At 42.8% G+C, this 16,177-nt stretch overlaps 1 protein-coding gene and 1 long non-coding RNA gene across 3 annotated transcripts in view; one reads left to right on the forward strand and one right to left on the reverse strand.

Moving 5' to 3' along the window:
* The window catches only part of FAM171A1 (family with sequence similarity 171 member A1), a 113,168-nt gene that overhangs the window by 56,760 nt on the left and 40,231 nt on the right, over nucleotides 1-16,177 (forward strand). For both annotated transcript variants that reach the window (XM_075587423.1, XM_075587422.1), the window contains exons 2-3: nucleotides 5,315-5,542; nucleotides 8,055-8,147. In XM_075587423.1, coding sequence (XP_075443538.1) covers nucleotides 5,315-5,542; nucleotides 8,055-8,147 — 321 coding nt within the window. The remainder of the gene's footprint in view (nucleotides 1-5,314; nucleotides 5,543-8,054; nucleotides 8,148-16,177) is intronic.
* Nucleotides 6,668-11,162, reverse strand: LOC142487697 (uncharacterized). The gene is made up of 3 exons (XR_012799283.1): nucleotides 10,571-11,162; nucleotides 10,368-10,451; nucleotides 6,668-7,036 (listed from the first exon to the last, which is right to left on the reverse strand). It is a non-coding gene; the product is annotated as an uncharacterized LOC142487697 (long non-coding RNA).

Below are 16,177 nucleotides of genomic sequence, written 5' to 3' on the forward strand. Positions count from 1 at the left end.
TAAATAAAAATACAGTTAAATATTCAGCCGCTTTTTTTTCTGCAATGGTATAGCAAGGACAAGAATGAAACACTGTTGAAAGCAAGAAAAAAAAAACCTTGTTAAATGGGACTATTAACTGAAAATGTATCATTGTAAAGTATTGCAGATTGTACTTCCAATTTGCTAGAAGTATTATCCCCTAGCGGGATTTAACAAACCCACTACACTGTATATTGGAGGCATTTCTTGCCTTCAGAGTATTGTCTACTAAGATCAGTACAAATGCATCCAAATGGAAGAACAAGCTGTTCGTCGGCTCCTCTGTGTACTGCAGTTATTTAATCCTGCACATTGTTTTAATTGCCATTTTAACGTGAATACATTAGTGTCAGTTTGTATGTTTTTTATATGAGAATTGTTATCATTTTGTTGTAAAATTATGCCATCCATGTGCACTGAGCTTTACCATACTGTACAGGCAATTGAAAATACAGCGGATGAGAAACCTAGACTTAGACTGGATCAGGCCCACCTAGCCCACCTGGTCTGCCCATTTTCCTACCTGTTGTAAAGCGCAATACAAAGCCAAGTGTATTGGGATAAAACCTAAACTGGTCTAAGAAAAGACCATCTCTCTCTGATACGGTGTCGGAGCATCTGCACTACTTATCGTGTCTATGCATCACATTTGCGATATCACCATTTCCTGCTTTAGGGCTATACCTAGTAACAGTAATTGATTTAATCACTTAGATAGTAAGCTCTTTGGGACAGGGACTCATTTTTCTATTACTTTTATGTGTGGAGCGCTTATTCCCATTATGCGTTGCATTACTCTGACTCAGGCCCTCATTCTCTCCTGTCTTGATTACTGTAACCTCCTGCTGTCCGGCCTTCCTGACTCACACCTGTCTCCCTTACAATCTATCCTAAATGCTGCTGCCAGAATCACTCTACTCTTTCCTAAATCTGTCTGTGTCTTCCCTGCTGAAATCACTCTCCTGGCTTCCATCAAATCCCGCATCTCACACTCAATTCTCCTCCTCACTTTTAAAGCTTTAGGGCTCGTTCAGGAAGGCAGCTGAGGACTCGGAGGGCGGGCGTGCGGGAGGCAGTGCTGGGAGTTTGCTGGCGACATGTGATTATCCCCCAGCTGACTTTTCAGCGTTGGGGAGGGGGCGGGGCTACAGGCTGCCGGGTTAAAGTATCCAAGCTGCAGCCATGAAATCATTCTGAAGAATGATTTCATTGGCTGCCTTGGTCCCTGTGACGCGGCTTCAGCTCAAAGAAACGAAATTTTCGTTTACTGAGCTGTCGTCAGCGGCAACGCCTGGCTTCGGAGGCAGGGCAGTAGCTACCTTGAAAACAAGTATTCAAATTGAATACTTTGTTTCTCACTGCAGCAAGCACGTCAGCACGCCCTCCCTCCGAAGCCAGCACCCTGAACGAGGCCTTACACTCTTCTGCTCCTCCTTACATCTCAGCCCTAATTTCTCATTATGCACCATCCCGACTCTTGCGTTCTTCTCAAGGATGTCTTCTTTCTACCCCTTTGTATCTAAAGCCCTCTCCCGCCTTAAACCTTTTTCGCTGACTGCCCCGCACCTCTAGAATGCCCTTCCCCTCAATTGGCGATTACTTCAAGTTATTGCTGCTAAAGGTGGTTCTACAAGCTATTGAATCATAAGGTGTACTTAGTTTTTCTCACATAGATTCTCCATTTTGGCTTTATTTTTGTTAAATCATGACACGGTGTAATACGTCATGTGTTGTTCATCTGAGGTTGTATTTACCTCATTTTTAAACCTGCTAAGGAACAGATGATTGTTATTATGTCCTGATATGTAAAACCATAGAATTCAAAGAGAGTGTACTTTCTTTTTCACACAACTGTGTATATATATATATCACATTTAAAGTTATGGTGGGTGAAAAAGGCAACTTAAAATGTGATATGGTAAACATACCCAGCCTAGGAATATTTCAAAGCAAGTATAAACCAACCTGACACTGATGATACCCATCAAGGTTGAAACATGTATGTGAGTGGTTTGTACTTGCTTTGCTAGTCCCATGCTGTGCTTAAAAGCTGTGTGAACGGTGATGCATCAGCTTATATGGGCTCCATGTGAATGGATATTCCAGGCAAAAGGTGACACATTGTGTGCTCATTTGCATGTCATTTCCCAGAATCCCTTGCTGCAGTGGGATCACTGTATGCTTGGTGATGATGGTTAAAAGGCAGGGTTGCAGACCTGTCTTAGACATGTGAATGTGCTCAGAAGTGATAATCTTTAATATATCTATAGATATATAGATATAATATATATATCTAAAACTGAAAAATTGTTTGAGTGGGTTTATGCGGTTGCTGATTGGTTGGCGGTGGCTCGCGCTATGATTTGGCCTGCGGGGTGGGGTGACATCACAAACAGGGCTGCGCACACCTCACCCTCACAGCCTCTTCACACCGCGGACCACCTGGTACCATCCCGCCTCACTCTCACACTCCACCCGCCGTGCCTACACCAGCGGGACAACTGCGCCCTCCACTCTCTCACCCTAGCGGGAGAACCGCTGCCTCACAACCTCCACCCCTCGCGCCTCACACCCTCCACCTTCCGCATAGCCTCACACCTTCCACCTGCCCCGCCGCCTCACACCCTCCACCCGCCAACTGCTGCCTCATGCGCAGGGGGGGGGTGAGAGAGAGAGAGAGAGTGATGTGGGGTGGGGAGAGTGATGTGGGGTGGGGACAGTGATGTGGGGTGGGGAGAGTGATGTGAGGTGCAGGGGGGGTGGGGAGAGAGGTGCGGTGGGGGAGTGAGTTGCAGGGGGGGAGGAGAGTGAGTTGCAGGGGGGGAGGAGAGTGAGTTGCAGGGGGGGAGTGAGGTGAGGTGCAGGGGGGAAGGTGAGGTGAGGTGCAGGGGGGAAGGTGAGGTGAGGTGCAGGGGGGAAGGTGAGGTGAGGTGCAGGGGGGGAAAGGGAGGTGAGGTGCAGGGGGGGAAAGGGAGGTGAGGTGCAGGGGGGGAAAGGGAGGTGAGGTGCAGGGGGAGAAAGGGAGGTGAGGTGCAGGGGGGGAAAGGGAGGTGAGGTGCAGGGGGGGAAAGTGAGGTGAGGTGCAGGGGGGGAAGTGAGGTGAGGTGCAGGGGGGGAAGTGAAGTGAAGTGAAGTGAGGTGCAGGGGGGGAAAATGAGGTGGGGTGCAAGGGGGAGAGTGATGTGAGATGCAAGGGTGAACTGGAGAGAAAGAGAGAGGGGAGCGGGAAAATTAAATCCCGGGCAACGCCGGGTATATCAGCTAGTATATAATATATATTACACACACACAATTCACTTTTGCTGCTCTTGATTGGCACTTCTGCAGATAAAATGTACTAATTTTTGCAGCTAAAAAGCATCATGGTTGACGGGGTTTAAATCTTCGTGTGTATTACTTCACCACGATCTGTGACTTGTTTACATGTAATGTGAGAAAATAAGTGATTCTAAACATCTTATTTGCATAGACACTACTTATTAATGCTGCAGTGGTAATCGGTAAGAAATGTTAACCTAAGCCTTAGGTCCTAAGGTGTCCAAATATTGTTAACCCATTTTCTGCCTAGAGACAAGACTTGGCTTCCAAGGTTTCCAAGAAACCACAAAGACTGAAAAATTACGTGACTTGTAATTATTTCAGGTGAAAACCTGCACTCTTTGAGACCCCACTTAAATTTTTACCCGGTGATGTTCAAGGTTCCCAAATGCCGTGTACAGTATTATACTTTGCAGCTTAAACATTTCACCACTGCTTCAAGAGACCTCTCTAGCCTGGGATTTCTCATAGCATGAGAAGTAGTACACACACACACACACACACACACACACACACACACACACACACACACACACACACACACACACACACACACACACACACACACACACACACACACACACACACACACACACACACACACACACACACACACACACACACACACACACATTTCAGGAATTATCTATATTTACCATTTGCTTTGCAGGTTGCAATAGATTTGAATTTATCAACGTGCAAGTTCTTCATAGTTAAAATTCTCATGTACATGGCTTTCAAAACACTGTCTCTTGTACAATACAGCTATTAGAACTTTGAAATATTTACCATATGCTAAAAATGAATACAATAGAGTTTTATATCATTACAAATACTTGAAGCAATTACAGCTCAACCCCGTTATAGTGCGATCCACTACAACGTGGTCTGAGTGTGGCTCCCGATTTTTATAAACATCTCCAAGGGTTTTTCTTTTTAATAACGTTCAATGCTTTATTGACTTACCCGGGATCGGCAGCTCTCTCCTCTCTGCAGCTCTCTCCTCTCCCTACTTCATCAGGCTGCGTGGCTTTCAATTTGACTTTCGAGCGCAGAGGAGGGTCACATGACCCTTCTATGACCAATGACAGCCCAACAGTGAATACATTTGATATAATACACATGCAGGAATCGAACCCATTACCCTTCATATGTCAGTAGCAATTCTCTAGCTGCTACACCACATGGTTGCTGTGATGAATCTGACTTTATAAATAAACTTAACATCTATTGCATTGCATTGTGCAGTAGATGTTAATTGTATTTTATAGAGTCAGATTCATCACACCAACCCATTGGTGTAGCAGCTAGAGAATTGCTACTAGCATATGATGGGTCATGGGTTTGATTCCTGCATGTGTATTATATAAAATGTATTCACTGTGGGGCTGTCATTGGTCAGAGAAGGGATATGTGACCATCCTCTGCGCTCGAACGTCAAATTGAAAGCCAGGCACGTGGAAGCAGCCTGATGAAACAGGGAGAGGAGAGCTGCAGATGCCGGGTAAGTCCTCGCTGATCGTGGTGGTCATTTCACGATCCCGGTTATAAGGCGATCCGGTTATAACGCGATCTCATTATGTGGACCCCGAGCACAACGTTATAACGGGGTTCAGCTGTATTAAGTCAGTTATCTGAGCATCTGCATGACCTATGGTTATGGTACACAAACAATATTGTGTTTATTTTATAAAGCAAGGTAATAGGTGTTCACAGCACTTGGTCTCTCACTGGATATCCCAGTTAAAGCAGTAAAATGTAGTCCTCTAATAAAATCATTAGGAGCCTTCAACAGCCCTAAAAATAAACTACAAGTTTCAAGATCATGGCTGCCCTTAAAGCTTGTACCTGGAAACAGCTGCCCAATGCTGTTGGCTAACCTCCAGTGTACCACTTGTTAGTTGTCCTTTGACCCTTACACTATCAACAGGGGCTTTCTTGAAGAATTAATGGATGTATTGTCTTGTCTTTACAGAGGTGACATTGAAAGTCCAAGTTAGTGATGCCAGCACGCACCAGCCATTGAGTGAAGCCATCATAGAGATATTCGCCAACCAGGTGTCTGCTGCATCTGGGACCACAGGACCTGATGGGACAGCGTTAATTAAGCTCCAGTATAAGTTGGGCAGTCAGCTGATTGTTACAGCCACCAAACATGCCTATGTGCCAAATTCTGCACCCTGGAGACCACTGAGATTGCCTGGTAAGGTGTCATTATATTCTTGATTTTTATCTTTGCCATCTCGCTTCACCTTATGAAACAAAGTTGCCCATCTACTGGCTAGTAGTGTTACCAAATTACAAACGCCTTTGATTCTGTGGAAACCTAAAGTTTAAATATTTAATGGGTCTGTCACCTACATTTAACCTTCTAAATATACTTTGCTGTAGTTCTAGGGTGGGCCGCCACGATAAAAATGTTCTGCACCTTTTAGGATATTAAACAACAAACTTTGTCATCAAAAAAACACACATTTGCTGGTGAGGAAATTGCTGGAGTGTTTTTTTGTTTTATTTCTTATCCCTCAAAACATGCCAGTAGATACAAACGAAAATATTTGTTCACTGTCCAACACTGAAAATCGCTGATAAATTACATAAAATAAGCATTTGCGATATGCAAGACCAACGTGAACTAATTGGTAGTGACGTGTTCAATCTTAGTGATGTTTAACCCTTCTCTTCCCTCTGTACAATTCCTGGAAGGGCCACTTGATTTTCTGCAGACTTCCTCTACTAATGACAATGGGGAGTCATCCAGAGCCATATCGCTGCTCTTATAGTGATAACCTGGAGCCAGCATGTCTAGTGACACTTTGATTGCTAGAATACTGGATCTAAACCAGAGGTGTCCAACTCCAGTCCTCAAGGGCCACCAACATATCCTGAAAACAACACAGGTGGTGCAGTCACTCTGACTGAGCCACCTGTGCTGAAGCAGGGATATTCTGAAAACCTGACCTTTTGGTGGCCCTTGCAGACTGGAGTTGGCGACCTCTGGTTTAGGGGCATAAAGGGTTTAAAAACAACATCGCCAGGGGGAAGTTTTATGTAAAATGGATTTTCTGCCACTATGCTGCAATAAAATATCACAAATTATGCCAAAATTAGACTTGAACAGTAACTGTGGTTTGATGGCCTGTGATGTGTGGGCTACCTCTATGCATCGTGATATATGTACTTTTCCATAAAACATCACTGCCAATAATTCAGCCACAGATGTAGCATGACCGCGGCTCACCCAATGCTGGAGGATTATCACTGCGGGGGGTTCACTTTAGGAACATGGAAACCCCACCCCCCACCCCCCACCCCCCCCTGTCTATCTTTGGTGCGGCAGCTTTAAGGTCTTTCATCCGCAGTTCCAGGGACAGCAAGTCCCACTACATCTGTAGGTCCTTTTTGTGTACCATTTATTGCGCATGTAATCTTTTTCCCTGCTGGATCGGCCTAGATGGCAGTGCTAGGTATTTTGCAGTGTATATGACATGCAATTGATATGTTTATTTGCTGTGAAAGGAAACAGTCATTCTCATATAACCTTGTTATTGAGGCTAAGAGCAGGTCTTGCATCCTTGTGGAGGTTATCTTTGTATCTGTGTGATGTTGGTACCCGCTGTGTAAATGGCAGCAGCATGAGGCCGGTGGATGGATCCCATAGGGGCCTTATACATTGCTGTGTCTGAATAACACAATCCTGTATTCAAAAACAATGCAACAGTAGGTTAAATTGTGGTTATTTTTTTCCTTTTTTTCTTTTTCCCAGACTGGAAACGTCAAATACCAATTTGAAACACACGATGCAGCATTGTTAATCATTTTTGATGGCTTTCTATATTTTTTGTGTGTGTTTCCTCCCTGCAATAAATGCAGTTTTGCAAGTTTATTCTTGTGGCAGAGCATATTCCTGACTTACTTTATAGTGATATTTAATAGCAGTGTTTTTTGGACCTGCGTGACGTCACAATATATACTTTAGCTGTATGTATAACCTCGTAATTAAGCACAGAAGTTATGTATCTGTCCTGATAACATATTTTCAGTAATCTATTGTAAACAGCTGTACATTTGATTTCAGCATTTACGAAGTATGTTGATTTAAAATGAATGAATATAGTAATGATCTCATTAATCACATAGTTGCTTCAATTAGATGATATTGTACAACTTCAATCAATAGCAGCGAGACAAAGACAATCGAACCCTTGGCTTCGGACATTCTCATCTCCTAACATATCCCAATACATTTGCACGCATTGCCAATAAAAACATTTTCACAGGGCAGTAACCATAAAATCTATAAACCTTTTTAGCTTGCAAATTATTCTAACTTTTTTATTTATTTAGCTTTTTTTTGCCCAATCGTTATAGTTTACTTCAAGTCCTCTATGGCAGACAGCAATGAGATATGCACCCTGCGATAGAGGACGTGAAGAAACCAAATTATCGGTAGGCACGTTTCCTATTTTGTTTTAGCTCTCAAAAACTTCTAAACAAAACCAGGCCAAACCTTCCTGAACAATTTTTGAACCTGGAATGACCACAATTGACCTGAAAACATTGCAGTTTGAACTCTTCATTGGAGAGATTAATATTGTATTGCTCAATAACCCGTAACTACAGTGTGTATGTGTAGCCGAGTTGCGCTTTGTCCTATAATTATGGGGTGATGTATCCATCTCCCTGTACTTACCACTGACCTGTATTCCTTTCAGTGTTCTCCTCTCTAAGTCTTGGATTACTTCCCGAGCGTTCGGCCACACTAATGGTGTATGAGGACATTGTGCAGATAGTCTCAGGATTTCAAGGTGCGTATATCTTTTTTATGTTGCTTCTATATGACTTAAAACACATGGAACCTTAGAACACTGTTTTCTTTATAGCTGAATCTCTCTCTCCTCCCCCCCCCCCCCCCCAATTTTTTTTCATATAGCATTTTTCACACAATTAGATCCAGGGGAATACGAACCACAATATTTTAAACTTTTGGTCAAATCTACAGACTATTTTGTGTCCTGAAAAGTAAGATCTTCCATTAACACTTTATTATGTTTTTTTGCGTGGAACAATATTCCAAAGCACAGAGGGGAAAACCTTGTGGCTCGAATCATTTACAGGGAAAGTATAACTGGCTTGAATTTGTTTTGTAGGACAATATATGGACAATATAGTTCAGCAAATTTTCTGTAATGCTTAATTTCCGTTAGTGTTTGGAAAGGCTAATGGTCTGATGAAGATGCATAAATGGACAAAGCCTTGTTTGAAGATTTCACATGTAATGAAGGAACACTACCGTACCAGCAGGACCATTGCAAGACATTAGCATAACGAGGAAATACTTGCGTTAAAAATGCACAATTAGAATGCTGAGACCCCAGGATTCTTCCTTTGATATCGGGTCCTTTAGATATGTTTATATAAAGTTGAAGTAGACCAAAAAATGTATATTTATTAAACTCAGTTGGTGGATTGCACATTGTAATGCTGGAAACTGAATTCTATTAAGCAAATAACATTAAACAATTTTAGTGCCAGAGATAGCAGATGAAAGGCACAGTTGTTTTTTTTCTCTCCCAGTGCAACAATAAAAATATTATGGGCTCAGGTCACATGGTATAGATAATGGATCACTTTTCTTCGTGTAAAATATACTGTACTGCAAATTAAGTAAAAACTAAATAAAAATGAAATATTTACCAACATGCCAGCAAAACGTAATTAATTAATAAAAAATAAAAAAAACAATTATGGTTAATATTAGCCTATATATAAAGGTACCACCATCAAACCAACAAATATCAGACTTGTATATTGGATCTTTTAGTATATAAACATTGGAAGCCATGTAGTTCCCTTCATTAGAAGTAAAAAGAAAATCTCTGTACAGATCCTTTTGTGGAAACCATATGGATCCCTATTTTAGGTTGGAAGCAGCACACGGCTTCTTGTAGAAAAGGATGCATTTTTGTAATAATCACTAAAAACAGGAGGTGGCTGACGAACTTGATGATCAAAGCAGTTGGAGGTAAAAAAAATAATAAATAAAAAAAAACTCTGCGGTAATAGTTTGAATACTAAACCACCTTGTAAAAAAATAAAATAATTGCTAGTCTTACCATCTGTTGAAGGTATAATTTGTTTTCGGAATAATTTTACTAGAACATTTGACGTTCCTTTTGTGGAATGGATTTTCTAAACGATATTAACTGGCCTAGTGGGATGATGGCACAGTAGGAGTGCCACTTGTTTGAAGAGGTTACAAAGTAGCTTTGCTAGTTATTCCTTCCTATGTCATGCTTGACATCTACAAGATTGGAACATTTGGAATTTCTGGGCGAACATTGCTGGTGTGACTGCGTTCAGCTGCGTCTCCCCAAACAACCATCCAAACTGTGATCATCATGATGTGGCACAGTCACAGCAAGAGTAGCCGTGCAGGTGGAACTTAACCAATCTGTAGATGTCGGGCATTTCTACAGATCGTGTATGTTTCTTTGTGAGATCCTCAGAACATCAGATTGTGTAACCCGGAGGGGTGTTTGCTCCCCTTTGAATGTATTTATATACGTTCAGTGCCCGAAAAACACACTCCCGAGTCATGTGTAAAATTGTAGGCGATGTGGAACCGAAAGAATCCGGCAGCTGAACATCTTCAGAAGAGGAGCTGTCAATCACTGCTTTGGTTCCCAAAGTCGCCCCCCACAATGCCTTGCATAGTGACTTTGGGAAGCCGAGCAGTACTTTTTTAGCTTTGCTTCCGAAGATGTTCTCCACTAGCTGCAGTCTTACCTGCGCTGGCCCCCATGGGTGGGTGAGTGGCCTTCAATAGTGGACACAGGTAAGTAATATTTTTTTTGACCCCTGTATGTCGCATTCATTAGATTCATAAAGTGCCTTTGGAAAACCATACTTCAATGTTTAGTTTATTTCAAAGATATTCATCAGACTATCTCATCATGCATTTGGCAGTATCCACACTTGCAAACATCACTAAATTAGGACCGAGTGGAGATACTTTGTATGCTTACCTAGTGGTGAAATACCATATATCTCTGGAATTTTTTGTCATCGTGAAATATCTAGTCTGTCAGTAGAAGATAACGCATCCTACTCTGTGGAGTCCAAAGTGAGACCAGCATTAACACTTGAAGCCCAGATCCATTCTCTGCATTCAAAATGCTGTTGTAGACCAACAATTTTAAATTATGCATATAGATCTGCAGTTTCTTACGTGCGTTGACGGATCCACTTTTTGCTTGTTGGACTGGTTTCTGGAGAGACTGATAAAAATAAAACAGCGAGGCTGTGCTGAGTGGTCTGAAATCCGATCAGAATTCTGAGCACATCATGTTATATAATTCTCTCGCTCTTTTACCAGCAGGGATAAAAACAAATCTGCTCGGTGCCAGTTGTTTGTGTATATATCACATTTCAGAATAATCATTGTTTTTCAGTACTTCTCTACTGATGCGTGTCAGAGGGAAAGTCCCATGTGCCGTTGTTTGTTCTCCAAAGAGAGGCTCCAGTTGGAACAACAAGATATGTTACAAGAAGTCTAATAACGAGAAAGCAGGCATTCACATTACTGGTTTCCTCAGTATGGCGCTTTAAGGTCTCTGTATGATTCATTCATTCTGGAAGTGTCTGTCTCTGATATAATGAAAACATTGTATTGGGTTGCAGAAAAGGCATCATTTTACTCTGACTGTCTCCATATTTCACTTGGATTGTAAGCTCTTTGGGGCAAGCTCTTCCTGTGCTTTGTTATCCTTCACTTGCACGGCATACACTGTTGGTGCTATATACATTAGTGTTACATACATCTGAAAGCTCTTTTTAGGGAGCCTTTGTAGGAATGCAGATGGAGAGACCTCCCACCGTTTGACTTGCATTGGGATCAGGGAGAAGGTAAAAATTATATATATTTTTTCAGATAATTTTGAGGGTTTCCCATATAAACAGGGAGCGTTTGGCAGTGCGAGGAATCTCTGCTGACGCTGTGTACAAAACGTTTGCTGCGCAGCTTTTAGACGGGACACACCGAATAGGCAGGGGGCGTAGGGCAGAAATAGATGGTTACAATGTAGTTTACTCTGGTTCCTTTTAAAAATAAATCAACAATCATGGGAAAATATCAGAGTACTGGACGCCTTCGTTATGAAGTATGTTATCTGGATGAGAAAATAAAAAAAGCCATTTAAGCAAAAAGATAACCTAGATTCTGTAAAAAGTGCTAGCACGCCTGATGAATGGGAGTTAAAGCAGCAAAACATGGGGGGGGGGGGAATCAGTTCTGTAATATTAGATAATACTGTCTGAATTTTTTAAACTCCTAATGCCATTAAAATGTTTTTGTAATGTACTAATCATCCTTTGATTAGTTTAGAAAGTCACATCCACTTCCTCTTTTGGAAACAGGCTCTCTCACACACCTTTTTTTGAGCTCTGCCCTTTGGTAACAAAGTATCAAAAACATGTTGCTGTGTTCCAAACAGAAGACTAGTGTCTATTACTCTGAAAGCTTTAACAATGTGTTACACTTAGTAATCTAAATGTTACATTTCAGCTGCAGCATTTCACAGACTGCAGCACAAAGTTAGAAGGCGGCCATTTTGTTAGGCACACAATTATAGTATTTTTACAGATTTTATAACAGGAGCACCAAAGGATTGCCAGGTTAGGTAAGAATGTAGAATTACACACTGTCGCATCTTTTACATTAAAAAATAAGAAAAAACGGGGAATGTAGTATTGCTGCTTAATGGCTACTGCACCTTGTACTGAATCTGGCCCGTGCTGGTCTTAGCACTCATCTGCCCTGATAACTAATGGCACACGCTATACAATCACACTGCCTCTGTTACTGGATCTTGCCTTAATGAGGAAAGTATGCTGGCAAAATATTTTTTTTTCTGGCAAGAGATAAAATGATCTGTACTAACTTTTGTGTAAACAATACATTTCCAAACATCAACATCTAAACGTGGAGTATAAAATACCCCAAAAAGTATGAAAAATGTGTTTAAAAAAAAAATGTGTTTAAACTGAAAGTGCCCCAAAAAAAGGGAAGCGGCGTGGATAATCTGTTTTATTTTATATACCATGAGTGTGTCTCTTATATGTCTCTAATTTTACTGATATTAAAACTGGATAACACTACAGGAGTATGCACTTCTTTTGTTTTTTTATTGCGTCATTTTTTTTTAGAGCACTATTTCTCTAATTGTAGATTTCATTTTGAAATCTATAATCGGCTTTCCCCCCCCCCCCCCCCCTTCTTTTTAAAGCATGTGGTATTGTAGCTTTAAAGCACAATTGCACATTAACCAAAAAATTGCAGATGGCCTTCATCAAGTGACGGAGGCTATTTCACTGTGGCAACTACACAATACAAAGAACATGTACTTAATGCTGTTGCATTCCTGTAGCAGATGTAAGAGTGGAGGCAGGTCAGTCACACTTCCCTTATCCGTCTTACAATAACTAATCTGAACCACTGTCGGCATAAGAAAACTAGTAATACGCCTTGTGCTTGTGACCCCACTTCTCATGTTTGGGCAGCTAGTTATGCAATAACAACAATGGGAGCCAAAGCTTGAAAGAGGTGCACGCACACACATGACAAATACCGTAGCCTTTAATTAAAACTTTGTTTGTGATCTCGGTAATGACCTTTATCTCCCTCCCCCCCCTCCATTAATGACCCATAAAGAAGGTCCCTATGAGACCCTGAATTATTGATTGTGTCACTTTATGCACAGCGAGAAGCTGCATCTGTTTCAGAGATTTTATCTTGGATGTGTTCTGTTGTTACAGGAAGTGTTTTCAGTGGCATAGAGGCTGTGCAATGTAATAGTGCAGCGGTGCGCAAACTTTTAAGTTCGCGCCCACCCTGTCTCCGATCCCCCTTGCCTATGTCCACCCCTCCTTACCTGCTCTCGGGCTCCATGCGTCATATGACGTCACAATGTCATGTGATGTGTTGCCATTTGACGCCGTGTCACTGAAGAGCTGGCTGAGAGCAGGTAATTGAAGTTGCAGAGGCCTCGCGCCTCCCTCGACATTTAATTTACATGCCTGGGGGAAAAGCTCGGGGGTCTCTGTAACCACGCGCCCCACCTTAGAAAATCCCACGCCCCCCAGTTTGCGCACCGCTGTAATAGAGGATAACAGTTCACCATGTATACAAATGTAGCCAGGGTTATTTTAACCCCCGCCACGTCCCCGCTGTCCTCTGCAGCACAGTGCGGACAGATTTGTCCGTTACTGTGACTGGGAACATCAACCTATCTTCCTTTAAGCCGAGTGGCAGCCAGGTCCGTGAGCACAGTGCGCGGAGCCGGCGAGAGCGGAGGACAGCGAGGGACGGGAGGGGGAGGGAGCATTCTGTGACTGCCCAATTCTCATCATTTGTGGCTGAAGGTAGGGGAGGAGTTTGAGTGAGGTGTCTGCACGCATGTCTGTCTCACACACACACACGCGCAGCCGACGGTGCCCAAAAATCCTGGCTTGCTCCTGTTTTTAATTATTTTATTCACCCCTGTTTAAATGTTTAATATGTTATACCTCTTTTTATTTCCCTGTATGTATTAATAAGTATATACCAGGGTGGGCCCTTAGCTCACCTGTGCCATAGAGCAAATATTCAGCCTGTAAAGAACTTGAGTCGGACAATGGGACACGTACATTATGAATAACAGTACTTTTTTTATAGGTAGGGAACAAAGGAATCGCATATATTGGCCATCAAAATCAAGGGAAACAAAAAACGACACTTATTGTAATTATACATATGGTATAATAGACCTCGCTGTGGAAATGTCCCACTGTGTCACTTATTCAGTTTCTGGGGCCCTTGTGCAGCCACTGTTGCAGTAATGGGCCACTGTTGCAGCTGGCACAGCGATGGAGCTCGTGCAGAGTTGCGTGTTAAAAACGTTGCAGGCCTGATACTTCTCAGAGGATGGTACTGGCTGTGTGCTTGGAAAGGATACTGATGCATTGCAAGGGCGATCCCTTGGATGCTTTCTCACTTGGTTTTCTCACAGCTTCAAAGCCCAGCTTACACGAGCCGTCTGTGGGCGTGTCTGGGGTGTGCCAGTGATGTCACGGAGCAGGTTCGCCCTCATTGGGTGAACCGCTCACGTGACTGGCTTGTCGCCCCAAGAAATCAGTTTGAACTGATTTCTTGCACACGTGTGGCTGCACGGAAGCGATCACTGCCTTGGGCAGTTTGATCGGTCAGCGTGCGCATGCTTCCGCACGGTCAGCCCAGCCATGGACGCTGCCTTAGTTCTTCTGCTCACAGCCATTGTTCGGAGGGCATGTCCATTAATACACTTGACATTGGGATATGCAGAGCAGGTTAACTCCTTATATCCACCAGGGGGAATATGTGTATACATAGGGGTGTTACATATGTATATAACAGGTAGAAAAATGTAGCACCTAAAATGTAACCCCTGTACTGGGCTCAGCGCTGACTGACCTGTTAGTCACCGCCATGAATGGCAACAGCTGTCCCCCGCATGCTTCCATGCCCGGTGCTGCTTTGTGGTCACGCTGTGACTGTGTGTATTTGTGTGGGCATGGTGCATGTGTCGTGTGTGTGTGTGTGTGTGTGTGTGTGTGTGTGTGTGTGTGTGCGCATGTATGGTTTTGTGTATATTATCTGTTACGTTTGTGAGGTTGCGTAATATCTGGGCTGGTGGACCATGCTTGTCCTCCAGCCAAAAATGTGCCAGCCCACCCGTGCCCTCTCCTAAAACTCTCCCCTGCGGGTCCCTACCACCTCTAGTGCAGCTGTACGGTGCCGGGGGGGGGGGGGGGTAGTTATTGAGGCGGGGTAGCGATGGCGATTTGTCCGCGATCAACCGTCCTAGACCACGGAGGAAGGGAGGTTCACTACCGATCTCAGCCTCTTGTTCCACTTTTTCCATTTATTTATTTTATCTTCTCTTGAAAAGTCATTTGTTTTTTCAGATTTTATTTGATCCAAGTTAGAATGCTTCATAGTGTCGAAAGCAAGATTTCTCTGTCTAAATATGCTATTTTTAGTAATGGTGTAACCATATGTGGTTTTATTTGGCTTTCAGATGTTGCTCTGCTTTACCTCTGCAGTCTCCTGTCCCTTTTGGCTGCGTTACATCTGGCTGTCATTAGTGTGTGTGTGTGTGTGTGTGTGTGTGTGTGTGTGTGTGTGTGTGTGTGTGTGTGTGTGTGTATACAATGTAGGAAAAAATAGGATCTCTCAGATCTGGTCAAGTAAAATTACAGTTTATTGAATGATCCTTTGTTAGAACTGAAATGTTTGCATAAATTAAGGTTCCCCCCCCCCCAACCCCCCCACTGGACCAGACCTGTGAGCATCTATTTCGTCCTACATTGTTTTATATATACGTGTGTATATGTATACACACGCGCACACACACACACACACACTTCTGTAGAACATTTAAGGGTTTATTCTGTATCCGCCAAAGCAACCAGTGGATATAGAATAAGCCTCTTGGACATTTTTCATTTACTGAAGACTCATTTTACGAATAACAGTTGCTTAACAAATTAAGAGGAGAGTGATGTCTTTTTTCGAATCTCAAGATTAGTGGCTCATTTAAGCGAGAGAAGGAGTGGTTCAGTGAGTAAAGACACTGACTGGCACGGTGTTTGAAGCAGGGAAGCCTGGTTCAATTCCCAGTGTCAGCTCCTTGTGACCTTGGGCAAGTCACTTTATCTCCCTGTGCCTCAGGCGCCAAAAATATAGATTGTAAGCTCCACGGGGCAGGGACCTGTGCCTGCAAAATGTCTCTGTAAAGCGCTACGTAAAACTAGCAGTGCT

Source organism: Ascaphus truei, chromosome 2 (genome assembly GCF_040206685.1).
Source record: "Ascaphus truei isolate aAscTru1 chromosome 2, aAscTru1.hap1, whole genome shotgun sequence".
Classification (NCBI taxonomy): Eukaryota; Metazoa; Chordata; class Amphibia; order Anura; family Ascaphidae; genus Ascaphus; species Ascaphus truei.